This window comes from Salvelinus namaycush, chromosome 35, assembly GCF_016432855.1.
Source record: "Salvelinus namaycush isolate Seneca chromosome 35, SaNama_1.0, whole genome shotgun sequence".
NCBI lineage: Eukaryota > Metazoa > Chordata > Actinopteri > Salmoniformes > Salmonidae > Salvelinus > Salvelinus namaycush.
The window spans coordinates 10,035,980-10,059,748 of NC_052341.1; the positions used below are offsets into that span (position 1 = coordinate 10,035,980).

Sequence of the window (23,769 nt, forward strand, 5' to 3'; positions counted from 1 at the left end):
ATCACAATGTCTATCCATACTGTACTCCAGGTGTCAACTGAAGCACTATATAAACACCATTCCACTTAAGGTCCACCAGGAAAGGGGAACTTTATTCCACAAGAGCAAATCCATCAGAATGATAACACACTTGCTCCAGGATTTTATTTCCTTAATCAGTTTGGGATTAGGTTCACATTGGGTTTATGCTAATGTCTGCCCTTGTTAAGCGTTGTTTTCTTCTTTTGGAGATTGTTGTCTCACTCTCTTTTATGACTAATTGGATGACATTGCTCTACGGCAACCAGATGGGTCAGATCTATAGACTGTGTTCTCTCTCAAAGCCATTGCTGTTCTCTCTGTTTTCATTGATCCTGTCTATAGCCAATGACAGCCTATTTTGTTTTGAGGAAGGTAGTGCTAAACTTAAATAATGAGCAATTCTACAGTTACTCAGGTGGCCATTTGGATGGTTTGTTGTTGGCAAGGCAACACATTTCACTTTCAGTAGCCAACAACCTTTGGCTCTTCACCGCTTTAGTGTATTTTTTGTGGACCAGTACCTGCTCTTTTACGCATCATATGAGGTAGTTCTTATATCTGTTGTTTTACTACATCAAACTAACATCAAACATCCGGGTTTGATTCCTGGATAAGCCATATGCACGTTGGTTTGAATGGAAGTATCCCTTAAATTATCATATTATTTGTAAGTACAGTAGACTGACCTAGTTTGCATCACCATCACTGCATATCGTCTTGCTGACTGCTATTCTTGTTTCTCCACACATTTGCACAAAACTCTACTCAGTCAATCTTTAATCAGCTGAAGCTGGGTATATTTTGTGGCGATGGAGTGGAAATAGTGTCTCTTTTGCAGAAAAAAAGCTTTGCACTCTATATTTTGCCAAAAAAAATCACATGGGAGTGTGACATTGCTTCAGACTTGATTCATAAGTGGGAGAATGGAGCTGGAGGGAATAGCAGCCGTTTTACGGGCTCCTAACCAACTCTATTTTGCCTGTTTTTTTGTGCTGATCTTAACTTTTTGGATACATAATGTTTCTGCCATCGTTTCCTATGACCGAAAACAGCTTCTGGACATCAGAACAACAATCACTAACTTCAACTTGGATGAGGATTTATACTTCAATGAGTCAGCAGCGAAGGACATACTGTACTGCTCATCCTGGACCCGGCCCAAATCACTGACACTCGAAGAAGGAAGAGGCGCCGTTATAGAGGCCGGCATGCGGGATACTTGACAAAATTCCGTCTGCAAGTTGATATACTGCCTCTACCCTCTGTTCTAATGGCGAATGTGCAATCACTGGAGAATAAACTGGACGAGCTTCGTTAAAGACTATCATATCAACGTGATCTAAAGAACTGTAATGTTTCTCCGGGACATGGCTGAATAAGGACAGGAGAAATATAAATACACTGCATATCTAGCAGTTTTTTCTATACATCAGCAGGACAGAAAGGCAGTGTCGGGGGAAACTGAAGGAGGGTGGTGTGTGTCACTTTGTCAACAACAGCTGGTGCACAATCTCTAATATTAAGGAAGTCTCGAGGTTCTGCTCGCCTGAGTTAGAATACCTCATGATAAGCTGTAGACCATACTATTTACCAAGATAATTTTCATCTATATTTCGTAAATGGCTATTTACCACCAAAAACCAATGCTGGCACTAAGACCTTACTCAACGAGCTGTATAGGGCCATAAGCAAACTAGAAAATGCTCACCCAGAGGCGACGCTCCTACTGGCCGGTGATTTTAATGCATGAACACTGAAATCTGTTTTACCTCATTTCTGCCAGAATGTCACCTGTGCAACTAGAGGCAAAAAAACTTGATCACTTTTACTCCACACACACAAACTCATACAAAGCTCTCCCTCGCCCTCCATTTGGCAAATCTGACCATAACTCTATTCTCCTGATTCCTGCTTACAATCATAAACTCAAAACAGGAAGTACCAGTGAAGTGCTCAGTATGGAAGTGGTCAGATGAAGCGGATGCTAAGCTACAGGACTGTTTCGCTAGCACAGACTGGAAAATGTTCTGGGATTCATCCGATGGCTTTGAGGAATTTAACACATCAGTCACTGGCTTCATTAATATTTCGTCCCCACAGTGACCGTACATACATATCCCAACCAGAAAACATGGATTACAGGCAACATCCGCACTGAGCACAAGTCTAGAGCTGCCACTTTCAAGGAGCGGGACACTAATAACTAACTCCAAACACCATTACGTTTTAGATGACACAACGGGGGTAGGTCTGGTCACCGATGACGATGAGAAAGCCTATAGGAAGGAGGTCAGGGACCTGGCAGTGTGGTGCCAGGACAACAACCTCCCCCTCAACGTCAGCAAAACAAAGGAGCTGATCGTGGACTACAGTAAATGTAAATTCACATCGACAGGGCTGTAGTGGAGCAGGTCGAGAGCTTTAAGTTCCTCGGTGTCCACATCACTAAGAACCTATCATGGTCCAAACACACCAACACAGTGAAGAGGGCACAACAACGCATCTTCCCCCTCAGGAGACTGAAAATATTTGGCATGGGATCTCAGATCCTCAAAAGGTTCTACAGCTGCACCACTGAGAGCATCTTGACTGGATGCATCTCCACTTGGTGTGACAACTGCTTGGCATTGGACCGCAAGACGCTACAGAGGGTAGTGCGTACTGGACCAGTACATCACTGGGGCCGAGCTCCCTGCCATCCAGGACCTCTATACCAGGCGGTGTCAGAGGAAGGCCCTAAAAATTGTCAAAGACTCCAGCCACCCAAGTCATAGACTGTTCTCTCTGATCCCGCATGGCTAGCGGGACCAAGTCTGGGACCAAAAGGCTCCTGAACAGCTTATAACCCCAAGCCATAAGACTACTGAACAGTAGCTACCTGGAATATTTACATTGACCCCTTTTTTTAACTGACTCTCTTGCACTGGTTCTGCACACTCACTGGACTCTACCCACACACACACACACACACACACACACACACACTACATATGCTCACACACACAATGCACACACACATGCGTATTGACGCCACACACACACAGACGCACTTTCACACTCTTCACATACGTGGCTGCTACTCTATTTATTATCTATCCTGATTGCCTAGTCACTTTTAACCCAACCTGTACCTATTACATAAAGTACCTCAATCACTTCAACTACCTCGTACCCCTGCACATTAACTCGGTATTGGTACTCCTTGTATATAGCCTCGTTATTGTTATTTTATTGTGTTACTATTTCCTTTATTTTGTAAACTTTTATTACTTTTTAACTCTGCATTGTTGGGAAAGGGCTTGAAAGTAAGCATTTCATGGTAAAGTCTACACCTGTTGTATTCAGAGCATTTGAAAAATACAATTATTTGATTTTTATTTGAATAATGAAAATATTGTATGTCAGATGGCATTTATATTCCGTGCAAAAAGTGTCACCTCTGGAAATGGGCACTTGAAAGACCCAGCTTTGGGAGCATTTGTAAGGTTTCACCTAAAGGTTAGTAAAGACAGCCAGCATACTCTGAACAAAGCTGCTTTCATCAACTGTTCTGACATTGCAATTATTATTCTATACCCATTCACTTCAAGGACCAAATGTAGAGGGAAAATAAAATAGGCCTACAACAAACTTTGTGTGTTGGTGACTGATGTCTGCTGCTGTATGTCTCCCCTCTTGGTCACCCATCCCCACAGCCTTGGTGACTGATGTCTGCTGCTGTATGTCTCCCCTCTTGGTCACCCATCCCCACAGCCTTGGTGACTGATGTCTGCTGCTGTATGTCTCCCCTCTTGGTCACCCATCCCCACAGCCTTGGTGACTGATGTCTGCTGCTGTATGTCTCCCCTCTTGGTCACCCATCCCCACAGCCTTGGTGACTGATGTCTGCTGCTGTATGTCTCCCCTCTTGGTCACCCATCCCCACAGCCTTGGTGACTGATGTCTACTGCTGTATGTCTCCCCTCTTGGCCACCCATCCCCACAGCCTTGGTGACTGATGTCTGCTGCTGTATGTCTCCCCTCTTGGCCACCCATCCCCACAGCCTTGGTGACTGATGTCTACTGCTGTATGTCTCCCCTCTTGGTCACCCATCCCCACAGCCTTGGTGACTGATGTCTGCTCCTGTATGTCTCCCCTCTTGGCCACCCATCCCCACAGCCTTGGTGACTGATGTCTGCTGCTGTATGTCTCCCCTCTTGGTCACCCATCCCCACAGCCTTGGTGACTGATGTCTGCTGCTGTATGTCTCCCCTCTTGGTCACCCATCCCCACAGCCTTGGTGACTGATGTCTGCTGCTGTATGTCTCCCCTCTTGGTCACCCATCCCCACAGCCTTGGTGACTGATGTCTGCTGCTGTATGTCTCCCCTCTTGGTCACCCATCCCCACAGCCTTGGTGACTGATGTCTGCTGCTGTATGTCTCCCCTCTTGGCCCCCCATCCCCACAGCCTTGGTGACTGATGTCTGCTGCTGTATGTCTCCCCTCTTGGTCACCCATCCCCACAGCCTTGGTGACTGATGTCTGCTGCTGTATGTCTCCCCTCTTGGCCACCCATCCCCACAGCCTTGGTGACTGATGTCTGCTGCTGTATGTCTCCCCTCTTGGTCACCCATCCCCACAGCCTTGGTGACTGATGTCTACTGCTGTATGTCTCCCCTCTTGGCCACCCATCCCCACAGCCTTGGTGACTGATGTCTGCTCCTGTCTCTCTCCTGTCAGCCACCCATCGGCACCCCCCTAATAACTGATGCCTATCTCTCCCTAGCTACGGTCTTCAAGGCACTTGGCACCCGTTCTCCAGACTGTGATATCAACCACTGCTGTTACTGGTCCCCAGGTCATGGCAGCTGTGCAGAGCCAAAATAAAGAATATAAATAAATAAAGGCTTTCATTGTTGTTCCACCTGGCCAGATCATGGGGAAAATAAAGGTGCATATGTAAGCAGAGAGAGCGGGCCCCAGACTGCTGTAGGTTATCAGTAATCTCACTGAAAGCATGGCCTGCGGTGGTGGAAGAGCTAAGCACAGTGTTTTTGTGATAACGTACCTACCTCTATCCCTTCAGGGGCTGCCATATCATAACCATCATCTCTTTGAGTTACTGTTTAAATTACAGTCTGATGTCTTGCCAGGGAAGGCTGAGAACTTTTGTGAGTCACTGTTTATCTCCCAACTTGAAACTGTTTAACTGTAGGTTACTCAGTCAGAACAACTATTACAATGGATTGGCAGCATGTGCATTATGCATTCATGTTTGCATTTTCTGTGTATGGTGATATAATTGGGAAGTTGAAAGTAATATGCAAATTTTGTTTTGAATGTGTACTGCATTCGTTGATGTTCTGCTGCACACGTTTCATCATATTGATAAGATTTGAAATAAAATGTATCTGTTTTGATCAGAAGTAAAGAAGAAATGCTGGATTTGAAACAAAAGGTCCTTTAGATAATTCTTATTCATTGTTTCATTAAAAGGTATCTTTTTATAGCATAAAAAACATTCACAAGGATTTTTTTCTGCAGTGTGATAAACGCTTAGAGGCAGGATTTTTAAGACTTGTCAGCTCATACAGCTTTTGATCAAATATACATGAATCTCAGATCCATAATTTTACATTTGATCTTGGCTAGTAAGAGATTGAAATTGAAATGCCCTAAAGCACTGTCCAACAATTATATTGGACTGTAATTGCAGCCGTATTGCCAGAAAATGTGAATAGATTACGGCCACATCTTCTGGAAATAAACATAAGTCCTGCAGCAGAACTATTCTGCTTGTATCATACTTAGACAACTCTCAAGGAAACGTTTTTTTAATGGGATCATTCAATCACCCAAATATGTTTATTTTTGTCCTACCTTGGATGTCTTCTATTGGCCAAAAGTGACAGGAACTGTGATAAGCATGTATTACTTTGGTACCCCATAAGTAGGCTGTGTCTAGGTGAATGTAAATGTTTTAAATAAAAATCTTCATTTTAGCATAGACGCACAACACACAATCAATTATTTTGTATTCCTTTGTAAACAAATCTCTGTCTCCATGGTGTCTTAATGTTTTATAATGAACCACCGCCCCATTGAGTGTTGCCTCAATTCGTATTTTGTCCTGGTTGATCCGGAGGCATGGAGTCAGACTAGTGTAAACTTGAGAACATCTTCTAAGAACACATCTGATAGGGAATATGGATCAAAGCAAAAGCAAAGTCAGAGATAAACTTACTGTACATTATTTCAGAAAGAATAACGAGATTACACTGCGGGATTCATAAGTGGGTCAAAAACAACACCATTTTTATGTTAGAAAGAGTTGTACACTATTCTGTCTTTCTAGGCCGTTTTCCACATTCGACCCAACCGAAAATCACAGAGAATAATTTGTCAATGTGGTATTTTTTCTTATAGTCTTTGTTCTGTAGGTGCACAACTCTATGGTAACGGAATTGCGCTGAGAATGTATGCCAAATAAAAACCATTGATTTCAAACTTTAACAAACCGTGGAACTCTATGCACAAGGACTAAGTTTAACAATTTACATTGAACAGTCTACAAAACACATTTACTGGAAGAACTGTGCAGATGCTAAGTTTGGTAACAGAATTTTTGTAAAATCGCCCTCAGTTTTTTATGTGTCGACATTTTCCCCAAACTCTTAAATATTTGTAGAATCCTTTGCGTCTAGGGAGGGTTCTTCCCAGGGAAACCTTATCTTTTCATGTCTTCCGAGAGGGAGATTATCAGAAAACCCACTAGATTGTAGCTTGGGCTAACCATAATTGGAACATTGATAGTTGGGGCTTTGTGGTCCTTGCCCCATGTCTTTCTTATCAAGGGTGGTGTGAAATTATTAAATATCTGCTCCGAATTAAAATTCAACGATGTCTGCAGAAGGAACGGGGTGTCAGCTATGACATGACACATTGACTTTTTGATCCATTTTGGTTATTGAACTACAGTAAGTGAAGTTGATTTACACCCGGTAACGGAATTTCATCACTGGTCCCTCATCTGCACTACACATACGTAAGTGCCTAATTATGCATATGAAATGTTATTCCCTTCATGGTGGTATATCCTAATTATGTACGCAAAGGTATAAATATTCAATATCCTCCTTTGCATATTTGAGTATTATTCTACACATGGGCTATTATTTGAATGCTCTCTGCCCCCAAACAAGACCCAATTTGGTTGGTCTGGACCGGACTAAATCTGAACCAGTCATAGACGTATATGTTTCACAAGTTTGGTCGTCAAAGTAAAGCACAGTATATCTCAGTAGAGTACAGTACAGCATAGCACAGAACACCTAGATTAGAGTTCAGGAGAGTACAGTAAAGTAGAATATAGTACAGTACAATACAGTAAATTATAGTGTACTCAACTCTGGTGTGCTCTGTGTACTGCACTGAACTCTACAGTAAATCCAACTGTGGTGTGTGACTACTATGATTTCCCATTGAAGCCAATTCAATTGAAGAAATTCTGTTACTGTTTTTTGGGAGGAAATTCAGTAATGGAATTTCTAGTTTTAATCCTTTCATAATTCAAAAACGAAATTGATATCAGTAAAAACACTAACGGAATTTCAAGGCACAAGGCAATGTTTACAGAAGGCAGAACATTTTATCAAAAAACGACATATAAGTGTTGATGTTAGTTGGCAGGGGTCTTGACTTCAACATTGTGTTTTGATGTATTTCGAGTAACTTTTAAGACTTTTTCCTGGTAGACGTTTTCCTGTTTGACAGGAAATAAATGCCTTTGGATATTCCACTTTTTTTTTTTTAAATAGACTCTTTGCTTGCATGTGACACCCAAATTGACATACTCCTATGAAATTTACATGTTGGTGCTCACAGGTCTTTTTACGTGGAAATGACCAGGCCTAAACATTCACTGCCACATCAATATCTATCAAATGATAGTCTTATGTTTCTCAGATATGGATGAACTTGGGATTTCATGTTCTCATGTTATTTGAAACACAATTCAAATAGGCCACACTTTAATGTGCAAAGTAGGCCTACAACATTTGATTGAGTTTAGTATATCTCATGAGGAATTCCCTTCAAACTCTTGCTAATGCCATGTTATTACATTTGCTGTAAATGAAGCATCCAACATGTTAATGGTAAACGACATGATGAATATTCAATATTCAACCTGTCACTCAGTGTAAAATTCATAGCTACTGGTAGATAGATTGAAAGAGGAAATTAAACATACACCCACCTCAGAATTACCCAGCTGCTGCGCCAGGAAATTGCATTGCATTTAGATTGTCTCTATATTGGGTTATTTGTTTGTATTTTGTTATGGTACTGAATCCAATGATGGTAAGCGCTTTGTTTCACCAATACAATTTCTTTGCATATGATGCCCTCCAATGGCCAGATACTGTCATTGAAGTAGGCCTACTTTATAAGTTCAGAAAAGCAGTTCATTTTCAATCTATTGCATCACATAAAGCAACCAAAAACAGTGCGAAAGAAACTGAATGAAAGAGAAAAGTTAGCTGCATGTATGAAATAACACAGGTGTAAAAACTAATCAGGGTTGTGGTGACTTGTATTGACTGCAGTTAAAATAATCTGGTGGTGAATTTGCAGGTGGTTTGGGAGTGGGCTATTGTGGTGGTGTATCGAAAATAACACAGGAGGAGAGGAGGCACAGCTTTAAGGGATATTGTCGGTTTATTTGATAGGAATGGCAGGGGTGATTATAAAGATATGTTGGATGTTCTGGATGATTGATCTAAGAGCAAGGGAAAGTACATACAGTATATGGTAGTCATAAACTATTATAAACTGGGTAGTTTGGGTCCTGGATGCTGATTGGCTGAAACTGGATTTGATTAGTGTATATCAGACAATATATGTCGGGTTTGATGCAAAAATACTTGTTTACTGTTCTATTTTTGTTTGTAACTAACCACTTTATAATAGTAACAAGACACCTCAGGGTTCGTGGTATACCTAAGGGGTTTGTGGTATATGGCCAACATGCCACACCCCTTTGGGCGTTATTGCTTAAATCAGAGTTTCCCAAACTAGGAGTTGCACAGGTCTGCATTTGATCAGACGTGTGTATATATCAGACATTATACTATGGCATTGTTGAATACTCTTTTCTGATTGGCTTGAAGGGCATTCTAAAGTGTGCATTATTTCCCTATAATGCACAGTATATTTGCACGGTTGAATTCAATGTTTAATTTTTACATGTTTTGTTTGAGCTGCTTTTGAAAGCAAAAGTTGAATAGAAAACAGTATTGGTATTGTTAGGACTGATGGTTTGGTTAGCTAAACTAGCAAGTCTGTTTGTTTGGTTACCACGGCAACTACTGTAGCTATCTACTAAACTTGCTAGCTACTTCAGTGGATGTTGAACACATTTCTTCCAGCAAATGAACACATTTCTAGTGGCAAATGTGTTAAATTATAGACACGGTATAAAAGGGATAATCAACTCGGCTCAATGCGTTCTTTGGAAAATAACGCAACTCCGTGGAAGGTCAAACACACCTTCTATGTCGTTCATTATTTTCCATAGAATGCATAGTCCCTAGTTGATTATCACTTACATACATGACCAGTCAAAAGTTTGGACACACCTACCCATTCAAGTTATAGAATAATAGTGAAAACATCAAACTATGTGGTAGCCATGCTGGTTAAGTGTGCCTTGAATTGTAATTAAATCACAGACAGTGTCGCCAGCAAAGCACCCCCACACCATCATACCTCCTCCTCCATGTTTCACGATGGGAATCACAAATGCGGACATCATCCGTTCACCTGCTCTGTGTCTCACGGCGGTTGGAACTAAAAATCACACATTTGGACTCATCAGACCAAATGACAGATATCCACCAGTCGAATGTCCATTGCTTGTGTTTCTTGGCCCAAGTAAGTCTCTTCTTATTATTGGTGTCCTTTAGTAGTGGTTTCTTTGCAGCAATTTGACCATGAAGGCCTGATTCACGCAGTCTCCTCTGAACAGTTGACGTTGAGATGTGTCTGTTATTTGAACTCTGTGAAGCATTTATTTGGGCTGCAATCTGAGGTGCAGTTATCTCTAATATAGGTATTCTCTGCAGCAGAGGTAACCCTGGGTCTTCCTTTCCTGTGGCGGTCCTCATGAGAGCCAGTTTCATCATAGCGCTTGATGGTTTTTGCGACTGCACTTGAAGAAACTTTCGTAGGCTCTTGAAATTTTCCGGATTGACTGACCTTCATGTCTAAAAGTAACGATGGACTGACGTTTCTCTTTGCTTATTTGAGCTGTTCTTGCCATCATATGGACTTAGCCCTATTTGGTAAAAGACCATCTTCTGTATATCAAGCCTATCTTGTCACAACACAACTGATTGTCTCAAACACATTAAGAAGGAAAGAAATTCCACAAATTTACTTTTAACAATGCACACCTGTTAATTTAAATGCATTCCAGGTGACTACCTCATGAAGCTGGTTGAGAGAATGCCAAGAGTGTGCAAAGCTGTCATAAAGTCAAGGGGTGGCTACTTTAAAGAATTGAAAATATAAAATATATTTTCATTTGTTTATCACTTTTTTGGTTACTACATGATTCCATATGTGTTATTTCTTTGTTTTAATATCTTCACTATTATTCTACAATGTATTAAATAGTAAAAATAAAGAATAACAATTGAATGAGTAGGTTTTTATCGACTTTTGACTGGTACTGTATATGACGAGTATGATGCAAAAATACTTGTTTACTATTCTATTTCAGTGTTTCCCAAAACCAGGGGTCTGACTTGAAAATGGGGTCACAAGAGAAACTCTTGAGAGACAAAAAAATCATTTTTACCGCAGTTACGATATGCGGTTGTGACATGTGACCCTAACTTTTGAATGCAAAAACGTTATAATTGAAAGCAATGATGATATTTTTTACACAGATGATCACACGCAATTATTGCCTGAGGACCTTTCGGATGCGTTTTGGTCACTTCAAACCACACTTCTTTCAGATTGAAATACTTTGAAAGTACTGTCAGACTGATTTGTAATAGACTGTCAGGAACCCAAATAAAAACTAAACATTGGCTGTTTTTTTACATGGTGGGGTTGTGAAACATTTTGGGGTCATGTATCAAAAAAGTTTGAGAACCCCTGGTTTAAATATAATACACATAGGCCTACTAAGAGCAGTTGTACATGGCGGTTTAAAACAATTGAATGGCTTAGGCCTATATAGCTTGACGTGGTGTGGAAGACCAAATCAAATGAAACAGTCAATTACTTTTTTAAACTTTTTTTTAAAAACTGTAGTTTATTTAGTAAATATTTTCTTAATTCTAGTTCTTGAACTGCATTGTTGGTTAAGAGCTTGTAAGTAAGCATTTCACGGTAAGGTTATATTCGGCACATGTGACAAATAAAATGTGATTTGATTTGATACCTGTGCCTCGGCCAGATAAAGGAAGGCTGGAGGGAATTGAGGCTGGCCTAAAAGTCACATTTCAAAAGACCAAATTAAGGCATTTTCTTTGTGCTGACACAATCATTTCATTGAAATTAAGTATTTGCATGTGTATTTTTTATCACAGACCGTGACATTTGTCACTTTGCTCTGGAATCCCACCTTCAGCCAAGAAAACTACAAGTCCCAAAGTTCCACACCTATTTTGTGGAACGTTCATGCGCAGCACGTTGTGCATGTGTACATGCTGTGAATTATCGAAGCGCGTGCAGTTTACCCATTCTGCAGGTGTTTTGCAAAGTGAAGTACCGTTAGCATTCATCTCACTTCCTGAAGACGCTACTCAAAGTCATGGGTGAACCAGTGTCTGAAATGTGTGATCACCTCATCAAAGCTGTTAACGTGATGATGGACGCGGAATCTAGCCAAATATATCGTCTGGAGGCCCTAAAGGTACCTTGATGGCTAGATGCTAGTTAGCTAACGTTAGCTGGTAAGGCGCCAGCTAGCTAGCTAGCTTTCCCAGTTGCGATGTGGTTACTTGACTGAGAATGGGCTGTGTTATACAAATGCATAGCTAGCTAGTTATAACTTAGCATTATAGACGTCGATCGTGGCATTTTACTATGTCTATTGCATGGATTAATCAATGGGCATAGCTTGCTAGCCATTTAGCTAACTAGCTAGCTAACGTCAGATGGCTAACATGCCATTCCCATCACGTTGCCAGCTGCAGATTTCATTCATTGCACACCGGTAGCAACCTAGATATCTGTGCAGAACCATTACCGATGCCTGATGCACTCAAACTGAATGCAAGATCACTTATGCCAAGAATTTAGCCTAGACATATTGATTGCTTTGAATAAACTTGAGTTATTCAGTGTTTTGAGAGCGTCTTGCTAGATTGCCAGCAGCTACTTACTAGCTACAGTAGCAATCTTTGACTTCTCCTAAGTCACTTCTTTGTAAATCTAAATTATATTGGTAACTATGACTGATATCATTGCAAGTTCCCTGTTTTGATGTTTCAAACGTCAAGGTAGCTAATTGAGTGAGTGCATATTATTAACTTGTCCATCGTGTCTCTTTTTCTCTTCAGTTTTGTGAAGAATTCAAAGAGAAGTGTCCATTCTGTGTTCCATGTGGGCTACAGTTAGCAGATAAAGCCCAAACACCAGTGGTGAGGCACTTTGGTCTACAGATACTGGAGCACGTCATCAAGTGAGTTCATGAGTATATTTGGCTTTATGATTCAGTTCTGTACATTTACATTTTAGTCATTTAGCAGACACTCTTATCCAGAGCGACTTGCTTAAGTTAAGTGCCTTGCTCAAGGGCACATAAACATATTTTTTTCTAGTTGGCTCAGGGATTCGAACCAGTGCCCTTTCGGTTACTGGCCCAATGCCCTTAACCGCTAGATTACCTGCCGCTCCATCATTGTCATCAAGATATTTCCCTACACATGTGGACTGGACGCGTGCTGCCAATGTGTTCCCCAAAACCTTGTTTTTCTTCATGTTGAGAATAGGTTCAGATGGAACAACATGCCACAGCAGGAGAAAGTCCAGCTGAAGAACTGTGCCATGGGGCTGTTGTCAACTGTAAGTCTGTCTGGGTGATAAACACCCTGTTTCTCTATTTTTCTAGAAAAGGTATGTGGCAGACAAGATGATGAAGGGAATTAATGGTCGTCTGTCCACCGAATAGCAAATATAGTAAAAAGTAGAAATAAACCAACAAATTCCGCATTGTTGCGTGATCTGTTAGGTGTATATTAATTAATATGCTGACACTAGTCCGTTCCCTGACTGGCACACTTCCTCTCTGCAGGGCACCTATCCGATCCTGGAGGAGGAGAGTCACATCAAGGACGTTCTCGCACGGATCATAGTGGAGATGATCAAGAGAGAATGGCCTCAGCACTGGCCTGACATGCTCAAGGAGATGGAGGCACTCACCAGCATAGGGGTGAGTCAGCACTTTCCATTTCAGTGTTTCCCCTAGGTTGTTATGTTGGCGGATGTCAACTGCCAAGGCCCCCCCCCCCCCCCCCCGGAGCATCTTTCAGGGCTCAAAACATCAATTGATTCAATTGGAGAGTACATTACAGTATACAAATAAAGTTGTTGCGATCAGATTGTCAACTCCCTCCTCCCTCTCCCTCCCTCATTCCCTCCCCGCCCCCAGGAGGCCCAGACAGAGCTGGTGATGATGATCCTGCTGCGGCTGGCGGAGGACGTGATCACCTTCCAGACCCTGCCCGCCCAGCGCCGCAGGGACATCCAGCAGACCCTCACCCAGAACATGGATAGCATCTTTAGCTTCCTGCTCACCATCCTGCAGCTCCACGTCGACGAGTACCGCAAACTGGTAAACAGACAATGGTTACACTTGTCTGTCTCATGGTGAATATTTTTTTGCGGCAGTATTTTTCACCTCTTTTATTGATATGCGCTACCTTTTTGTATCTCTTCCAGAAAAAAATACCAGGCCAAGAATTGCAGGTAGGAAGGAGTGTTTTAGATGTACTACAATATATATTCTAATGTATTATATTTACATTTAGACACCCAGCTAAAGAGACTTCTCTGTTCTGCCCCTACCCCCTTTTTCCCATCTCTCCCCTCCCTACTCCTTCCTTCCTCCTCTTCCCTCCCTCTGTTTCCTGGCCCCTCTCCCCCCGGTTAGGCCAAGGCCCACTGTCGTGTAGGTGTGGCTGCTCTGAACACCCTGGCAGGTTACATAGACTGGGTGGCCCTGGCCCACCTCACCAATGACAACTGTCGCCTGCTGGAGATGCTGTGTCTGCTGCTCAGTGAGACAGAGCTGCAGCTGGAGGCTGCCGAGTGCCTGCTCATCGCCATCAGCCGCAAGGTTAGTGCACAGTACTAGACACTCCCCTTACTGCAGACAGGCTCTGTAGGACCTGACAGGACCCTTTATGTCCAGACACTCCCCTTACTGCAGACAGGCTCTGTAGGACCTGACAGGCCCCTTTATGTCCAGTCACTCCCCTTACTGGAGACAGGCTCTGTAGGACCTGACAGGCCCCTTTATGTCCAGTCACTCCCCTTACTGCAGGCTCACCCCTTTCTAGGACAGGACGAGATATTTGTTTACGGCTCCCGAGTCTAAGACACTGCATCTCAGTGCTAGAGGCATCACTACAGTCCCTGGTTCAATTCCAGGCTGTATCACATCCGGCTGTGATTGGGAGTCCCATAGGGCGGGTCACAATTGGCCCAGCGTCGTCCGGGTTTAGCCGGGGTAGGCCGTCATTGTAAATAAGAATTTGTTCTTTAAATTTAAATTACTTGCCTAGTTAAATAAAGAAAAAATATATTTGTTGAAATGTGAAATGGAGGTCTACAGCTACTGAATGGCCAGTACTAGTCAGGTACGTCACAGGGCTGTGAAAACAGCTGTGTCACCTTAACGTCTTAAAGACAGTACTGTGCAGCTGTCTTCATCGACCTGGCCAAGGCTTTTGACTCTGTCAATCACCGCATTCTTATCGGCAGACTCAACAGCCTTGGTTTCTCAAATGACTGCCTCGCTTGGTTCACCAACTACTTTTCAGACAGACTTTAGTGTGTCAAATTGTAGGGCCTATTGTCCGGACCTGTGGCAGTCTCTATGGGGTTACCACAGGGTTCAATTCTCGGGCCAACTCTTTTCTCTGTATATATTAATGATGTCGCTCTAGTTGCGGGTGATTCCCTGATCCACCTCTACACAGACGACACCATTCTGTATACCTCTGGCCCTTCTTTGGACACTGTGTTAACTAATCTCCAGACGAGCTTCAATGCCATACAACACTCCTTCCGTGGCCTCCAACTGCTCGTAAATGCTAGTAAAACCAAATGCATGCTTTTCAACCGTTCGCTTCCCGCCCGACCAGCATCACTACTCTGGACAGTTCTGACTTAGAATATGTGGACAACTACAAATACCTAGGTGTCTGGCTGGAATGTAAACTCTCCTTCCAAATTCATATTAAACAATATTAAATCTAGAATCGGCTTCCTATTTCACAACAAAGCCTCCTTCACTCATGCTGCCAAACATACCCTCGTAAAACTGACTATCCTACCGATCCTCGACTTCGGTGATGTCATTTACAAAATAGCCTCCAACACTACTCAGCAAATTGGATGTAGTCTATCACAGTGCCATCCGTTTTGTCACCAAAGCCCCATACACCACCCACCACTGCGACCTGTATGCTCTCGTTGGCCCTCGCTTCATACTCATCGCCAGACCCACTGGCTCCAAGTCATCTATAAGTCTATGCTAGGTAAAGCTCCGCCTTATCTCAGCTCACTGGTCACCATAACAACACCCACCCGTAGCACGCGCTCCAGCAGGTATATCTCACTGATCATCCCCAAAGCCAACACCTCCTTTTGCCGCCTTTCCTTCCAGTTCTCTGCTGCCAATGACTGGAACGAATTACAAAAATCACTGAAGCTGGAGACTTATATTTCCCTCACTAACTTTAAACATCAGCTATCAGAGCAGCTAACCGATCGCTGCAGCTGTACATAGTCCATCTAATCTACCTACCTCATCCCCGTATTGTTTTTATTTACTTTTCTGCTCTTTTGCACACCAGTATTTATACTCGCACATCATCATCTGCTCATCTATCACTCCAGTGTTAATCTGCTAAATTGTAATTACTTCGCTACTATGGCCTATTTATTGCCTTACCTCCTCACGCCATTTGCACACACTGTATATGCTCTTTTTTTCCTATTGTGTTACTCTGTTGTGTTTGTGTCGCACTGCCTTGCTTTATCTTGTAATTGAGAATTTGTTCTCAACTGGCCTACCTGGTAAAATAAATGTGAAATATCTATACATTTTTAAAATGTGCCTGGTGTCTCCACAGGGGAAGCTGGAGGACAGGAAACCGCTGATGGTGCTGTTTGATGACGTCGCCATGCACTACATCTTGTCCGCAGCACAGTGAGTACCATTCCCCTCGTCACCCATAAGGCTTTACACAGAAGCATTTCTAGCTCGTTCTGGCTTCTCATTCTCATTGGTTTGTGGCTACAGGTCTGCAGATGGAGCAGCAACATGCAACAAATCCTCTCCGACACAGTGAGTAGCCTACACATGTTGGTGTTCAACGTCAGTGCCTGCCTAGCAGTCTTGTGTTGTTTTGCTCCAGAACAGGGTTAATATTCAGCATTAGCATTGGAGCTCATATGGCCTGTGTGCTGTGTTTAAATCAAGTTTGATTTGACCCCCCCCCCCCCCCCCCCCAGGCCAGTGGTGGAGAGACACTACATCTTCCTGAAGAGGCTTTGTCAGGTCCTGTGTTCCCTTGGCAGCCAACTCTGCTTCTTAGTGGTGAGTCTGTCTGCACTGTCTTTGATTACGATCATCTATTTACTATATTGTTTTATGTATGTATTTATTTATAGTACTTGATGATTCTGTCCTTTGTCTTATGTGTTTCTAATGCAGGGTTCAGATGTGGAGGTAGATGTACCTGCAAACCTCAGCAAGTACACAGAAGCATTCCTAGCCTTCACCACTCACCCAAGCCAGGTGAGTTACCAACTGTTACAGTAACGTACCAGCCAGGTGAGTTACCAACTGTTACAGTAACGTACCAGCCAGGTGAGTTACCAACTGTTACAGTAAAGTACCAGCCAGGTGAGTTACCAACTGTTACAGTAACGTACCAGCCAGGTGAGTTACCAACTGTTACAGTAACGTACCAGCCAGGTGAGTTACCAACTGTTACAGTAACGTACCAGCCAGGTGAGTTACCAACTGTTACAGTAACGTACCAGCCAGGTGAGTTACCAACTGTTACAGTAACGTACCAGCCAGGTGAGTTACCAACTGTTACAGTAACGTACCAGCCAGGTGAGTTACCAACTGTTACAGTAACGTACCAGCCAGGTGAGTTACCAACTGTTACAGTAACGTACCAGCCAGGTGAGTTACCAACTGTTACAGTAAAGTACCAGCCACAGGCTCATGATTCAAATCCCATACAGCTAGCTAACACTACTGTTTCTCCATATCTCCCTTTGTCAATTCTGGGTTTCGAGCACTGAACGTTGACAGGTTTATTCTTTCATTTTTTGATCTGTTCTGATAATCTATTCTACTCTGAACTGAAGTATTTATTTTCTTTCCCCACCAGTTCCTAAGATCTTCCACCCAGATCACATGGGGAACCCTATTCAGACATGAGATTCTCTCCAAGGATCCTGTCATCATCCAGATGATGATCAAGTACTTCAGAGCCACCATGACCAACCTAGTCAAGGTGAGACGGGCTACAACGTACGTGCATCCAAGACCTTGTGCAGGTGCACATTAAAGTATCAAAATGTTCATTCGAAAAATGAGCAAGTAAAGGACTCATTGAGTTACACACAAACTATGATAAATAATGACAACTACACCAAAAGGTTGAGCTTCTCCACTATTTATATTGTTTCTCTACATGCTTTGGGAAGGTGGGTTCTTTAATTCTATGACTTTGTGTTCTCGTGCTCCTCCTGTTAGACTGGTTTCCCTTCCAGGAACGACAGTCCCAGCTGTGAGTACTCCCGTCATGACTTCGACAGTGATGAAGACTTCAACTCCTTCTTCAACTGTAAGCAATGTGACTCCTATTTTATTTGAATAACTTGGATTTATGCAATCTTAATATGTAATATTATTTATTTATTTGCTATCAAAGAATGTTCTCTCCAGTTTGTTCCTACGGATCACGACCCTGATGCTTGTGTTCCGGTGTGTTCCAGCGTTCCGAGCGCAGCAGGGGGAGGCGGTCCGGAACGCGTGTCGTGTCGTCCCCTTGGAGGGCTTCCAGATTGCAGCAGAGTGGCTGCAGTATCAGATCAGTACACCCATTGACATCGGGACCACTGGGTGTACGTCCTGCTTCTTGACTGTGGCTCACTGAAGATCTGGGAAGGGGGGGGTCTTGTGTGTGATGATAAATGTGTCAGTATAAAACAGTGTCTTGGAGTCCCTGTGGGATTAACACGCTGTCAGCCACAGCAGTCAGACTACCACAAGAGTAGGTGGAGGGTTCATTACTGGAGAGGCTGTGGACTAGAGCCATTAGTACGTTTCTAGGTCATCTGAGCTGACTGCTCAAATCAAGAGTTAACCCGTATCAAGAGGAAGTAGAGAGTTGAGGTTCTTATAAAGGAAATGCTTCTTTATATGGATGATATGAATTCTCACTCTAGGTCACGCGTAACACACAAATTTAGATGAATTCTCGTAACAACTCTCTGAAAGGGATTGATACTGGTGGTGCCTGTTAATAATGCTAATTATCTAATTAGTTAACTATAGACTTTGTCTCTGTCTTCTCTCTCTCTTCCTCCTCCCTTCCTCCTCCTCCCTCCTGTCTCTCTCCCTTCCTCCTCCCTCCTGTCTTCTCTCTCTTCCTCGTTTCCAGCTAAGATGGCTGAGGGGCTGTGCTCTATCCTGTCTCCGTCAGCGGTCCAGTGGGATGCTATGACCTTCTTCACAGAGAGTGTTGTGGGACAGATCTTCAAGAACGTAGAGGTTGAGGTATGAGGAAGCAAAACAGAATGCTTTTGGATACACACAGCCGAGAGTTAGAGGGGTAGAGAGGGTGATACGCTATCCAAAGACGGTCAAAGTGTGAAAGCCACCAGTCGGGTTCCCTAGATGGCAACAATGCAACAGCTACTACTTGTAGGTATTGTTGAAAGACAAAACCATTGATTTACACTTTCTTCCCCATGGCTCAAGAACATAAACAAGTGTTATGAATGTAATGAAAGGAAATGATGATGACGAACCCCTAACTCTGTGGTGTTTCTCTGCCCTTTCTGTAGAAGTTGCCAGTAGATCAGGGCATTGAGCTGCTACAGGCAGTGTTGAACTACAACACCCAAGACCCTCTCATCCTGTCCTGTGTCCTCACCAACCTCTCCTCCCTCTTCCCCTTCGTTACACACCGACCTCACTTCCTGCCTCAGGTCCTCTACAAGGTGAACACCCAAACGTGTACACACCAATCTATAATCTCTCCGTCTTCATGTGGATGGTGTTAAACTGTTGTTTTTTCTTTCCCAGCTGTTTGCCTCCATCACATTTGAGGTGGTAGAGGAGAGCAAGGTGAGCCGTCTTAAATATTCTTAGGAGGGATGACAGATGTGTGTTCTTTGGGATTGTATAAAAATAATAGGTATCCGAGGCCAAGTATTCGGTCCAATCTGTTAAGTTCATGTTTTAAGTATCCCAATATTTCTGTTATTACGGGGCTATCACTCTGTCAAGAGTGCGTCTGCGCGGGAAGTCTTGTTGTTGATGGACCTAGCCTTGAGTGGAATGGCTACCTTGTAGTGTGTTCATACAGTAAACTTTGTTAAACTGTATCCTTGTCGTTGTGTCATTTCGAGTTAACACAATCATCAATCTGATCTGTGATGTCATTTTCAGGCGCCACGGACGCGTGCGGTGAAGAACGTCAGAAGACACGCCTGCTCCTCCATCATCAAGATGTCTCGAGATTACCCATGGTTCATTCTGGTATGTGTCCGCGGTCACGTTTCTCCCAGTCCTAGAGGACTGCTCATCCAGCACTGTGCAGCAGAAAGGAACCAATGCTTTAAACAGTCAACTGCGTTTCATCACTATCACTTAAATCTATTGCATCTTACAAGTGTGTATGGGGGGGATGTCTGTGTGTTTTCATCATGTACATCTCTCTCTCTCTGCAGCCATGTTTTGACATACTGTATAATCAGGTGAAGAAGCTGTTCTCCAACGAGGCCCTGTTGACTCAGATGGAGAAGTGTGCTCTGATAGAGGCTCTGGTCCTCATCAGTAACCAGTTCAAAGACTACACCAAGCAGAAGGCCTTCCTGGAGGAGCTCATGGCCACCGTGGCCGCTCGCTGGACCTCCGACGAGATGAGGCAGTATGTACACACACTATACACACTGAACTGTGTATACACACACTCACTGCAGGCACACTTTTATTTATTTTTATTTAACCATTGTTTAACTAGGGAAGTCAGTTAAGAACAAATTCTTATTTACAACAGCCTAGGAACAGAGGTAGAACGACAGATTTTTACCTTGTCAGCTTGTGGATTCGATCTAACAACCTTTCGGTGACTGGCCCACGCTCTAACCACTAGGCTACCTATCTCCCACATGCGTGTGTACTAGAGTTAAGAACGTAAGCTCACTCCAAAGCTGGCTTGAAATGTCACGGATGGAGTCATCCAATTGGTAACCTTTGGAACGTTGTCAAGGAGTGTTGTCACGTGTGTTAGGAAGTGGTTTTCAATAAGCAAGCAACTTGATTTTCGTAACACGCGCAAACAACATGTGTACATACACATACACACGCTATACACGCACACACAATGTATAATATAAATGGTTGTCCTCTCTGTGTGTGTCAGGGTACTGTTGGAACCTGCTCTGTTCCTGGCTTTCGTTGGTGCTGATCAGCTGATGGCTGAAGGCACAGACCACACAACAGGCATCAACAGGTCACGGGTAGGTAGGTGTGTGTGTGTGTGTGTTCGCGTGTGTGTTCGCGTGCGTGTGTTCATGGCTAAGTGCTAAAACTTTCTATGTGATGTCAGGCTTGCCAGTCCTGCCAAAACATCAACTACTGTATATTGAAAGTGTCCTATTCCCTGTTTCTCTCCCCCACCCTGCCCTCTTTCCCTCCAGTTGAGTTTCTGTGTATACACCATCCTGGGGGTGGTGAAGAGGGCCCGCTGGCCGGCTGACCTGGAGGAGGCTAAGGCGGGGGGCTTCGTGGCGGGCTACACCCCTTCTGGAGCCCCAATCTACAGAAACCCCTGCACCCCCCAGGTCCTGGCCCTGCTGCCCAACCTGCTCGCCCTCATCAGGTAAGGGGATGTGTAGAGGGGGTGGGGGTGTTGGAGATAAAGACAGCGTGTGCATGTGTTTGGAATGATGATAATGTTTGATGATAGTTTTTGTGATGGTAATCAATCAACTGTAATTATAAAGCCCCTTTTACATTAGCAATGTCACAATGTGCTTATACAGAAACCCAGCCTAAAACACCAAACAGCAAGCAATGTAGATGTAGAAGCACAGTGGCTAGGAAAAACTCCCTAGAAACGCACGAATTTAGGAAGAAACCTATAGAGGAATCAGGCTCTGAGGGGTGGCCATTCCTTTTCTGGCTCTGTCGGTTGGCGATTTAAGGCCAGATTGTTCTTCAAGATGTTCAAACGTTCATAGATGACCAGCAGGGTCAAACAATAATCAGTGGTTGTAGAGGGTTAGCTTTTTATAGCAGAGCATTGAGGTTGAGACAGCAAGTGGGATGGAGGGAGCGCGAGAGGATGGAAAACAGTAAGTCTGGGACAAGGTAACATGTCCAGTGAAAATGCAGAGCTCCAAATTCAAATAAATTACTATAAAAATTAAACTTTCATGAAATCACACATGCAATACACCAAATTAAAGCCAAATTAAAGCTGTTGTGAATCCAGCCAATGTGTCAGATTTCAAAAAGGCTTTACGACGAAAGCACCCCAAACGATTATGTTAGGTCAGTACATAGCCACAGAAAAACACAGCCATTTTTCCAGCCAAAGAGAGGAGTCACAAAAAGCATAAATAGAGATAAGAATAATCACTAACCTTTGATCTTCATCAGATGACACTCATAGGATTTCATGTTATACAATACATGTATGTTTTGTTCGATAAAGTTCATATTTATATCCAAAAATCTCAGTTTACATTGGTGCGTTACTTTCAGTAATGTTTTGCTTCCAAAACATCCGGTGATTTTGCAGAGAGCCACATCAATTTACAGAAATACTCATTATAAATGTTGATGCAAATACATGTGTTATGCATGGAACTTTAGATAAACTTCTCCTTAATGCAACCGCTGTGTCAGATTTCAAAAAAGCTTTACCGGTAAAATCACAATAATCTGAGTACAGCGCTCAGAGCCCAGCAAGCCAAAGAGATATCCGCCATGTTGTGGAGTCAACAAAGTCAGAAATAGCATTATAAATATTCACTTACCTTTGATGATCTTCATCAGAATGCACTACCAGGTATCCCAGTTCCACAATAAATGTTTGATTTGTTCGATAAAGTCCATCATTTATGTCCAAACACCTCCTTTTGTTTGTGCGTCCAAACTGACGACGTGCTGGCAGGTCCAGGCGAAAGTTCAGACGAAAAGTCATATTACAGTTCGTAAAAACATGTCAAACTAAGTATAGAATCAATCTTTAGGATGTTTTTATCATAAATCTTCAATAATGTTCCAACCGGAGAATTCCTTTGTCTTCAGAAATGCAATGGAACGCAATCTACCTCATGTAAATGCGCGTGACCAGCCCGTGGCACTCTGCCAGACCTCTGACTCAATCCCCTCTCATTCCCCCCTCCTTTATAGTAGAAGCATCAAACAAGGTTCTAAAGACTGTTGACATCTAGTGGAAGCCTTTTGAAGTGCAATATGACCCCATTTCCACTGTATCTTGGATAGGCAAAGAGTTGAAACACTACAAACCTCAGATTTCCCACTTCCTGGTTGGATTTTTTCTCAGGTTTTTGCCTGCCATATGAGTTCTGTTATACTCACAGACATCATTCAAACAGTTTTAGAAACTTCAGAGTGTTTTCTATCCAAATCTACTAATTACATGCGTATTCTAGCTTTTAGGACAGAGTAGCAGGCAGTTTACTCTGGGCACCTTTTTATCCAAGCTACTCAATACTGCCACCCTGTCCCAAAGAAGTTAAGTCACACAGGACACCAGATAAGACAGGAGAATTTCACCAGATAGGACAGACTGATCCTAGCCCGCCGGCACGTAGACTGTTGCAGCATACAGTTGTCGGAGGTTTACATACACCTTAGCCAAATACATTTAAACTCAATTTTCCACAATTCCTGACATTTAATCCTAGTAAAAAATGCTGTCTTAGGTCAAGTAGGATCACCACTTCATTTTAGAATGTGAAATGTCAGAATAATAGTAGAGAGAATTATTTATTTCAGCTTTTATTTCTTTCATCACATTCCTAGTGGGTCAGAAGTTTACATACACTCAATTAGTATTTGGTAGCATTGTCTTTCAATTGCTTAACTTGGGTCAACTGTTTTTGGTAGCCTTCTGCAAGCTTCCCACAATAAGTTGGGTGAATTTTGGCCTGTTCCTCCTGACAGAGCTGGTGTAACTGAGTCAGGTTTGTAGGCCTCCTTGCTCGCACATGCTTTTTCAGTTCTGCCCACAAA

The 23,769-nt window shown here is 43.0% G+C and overlaps 1 protein-coding gene across 1 annotated transcript in view; it reads left to right on the forward strand.

Annotated features, from left to right (window-relative positions):
* Positions 1-11,755: 11,755 nt before the first annotated feature.
* Positions 11,756-23,769, forward strand: part of LOC120029988 (exportin-5-like) — a 30,157-nt gene continuing 18,143 nt past the window's right edge. Inside the window, exons 1-21 of the mRNA XM_038975305.1 lie at positions 11,756-11,931; positions 12,581-12,702; positions 13,013-13,085; positions 13,315-13,452; positions 13,672-13,854; positions 13,962-13,988; positions 14,173-14,358; positions 16,382-16,458; positions 16,552-16,596; positions 16,764-16,848; positions 16,966-17,049; positions 17,657-17,782; positions 18,025-18,115; positions 18,267-18,395; positions 18,935-19,050; positions 19,341-19,496; positions 19,582-19,623; positions 19,948-20,037; positions 20,229-20,428; positions 20,924-21,020; positions 21,201-21,382. Coding sequence (XP_038831233.1) covers positions 11,830-11,931; positions 12,581-12,702; positions 13,013-13,085; positions 13,315-13,452; positions 13,672-13,854; positions 13,962-13,988; positions 14,173-14,358; positions 16,382-16,458; positions 16,552-16,596; positions 16,764-16,848; positions 16,966-17,049; positions 17,657-17,782; positions 18,025-18,115; positions 18,267-18,395; positions 18,935-19,050; positions 19,341-19,496; positions 19,582-19,623; positions 19,948-20,037; positions 20,229-20,428; positions 20,924-21,020; positions 21,201-21,382 — 2,351 coding nt within the window. The 5' untranslated portion in view covers positions 11,756-11,829. The remainder of the gene's footprint in view (positions 11,932-12,580; positions 12,703-13,012; positions 13,086-13,314; positions 13,453-13,671; positions 13,855-13,961; positions 13,989-14,172; positions 14,359-16,381; positions 16,459-16,551; positions 16,597-16,763; positions 16,849-16,965; positions 17,050-17,656; positions 17,783-18,024; positions 18,116-18,266; positions 18,396-18,934; positions 19,051-19,340; positions 19,497-19,581; positions 19,624-19,947; positions 20,038-20,228; positions 20,429-20,923; positions 21,021-21,200; positions 21,383-23,769) is intronic.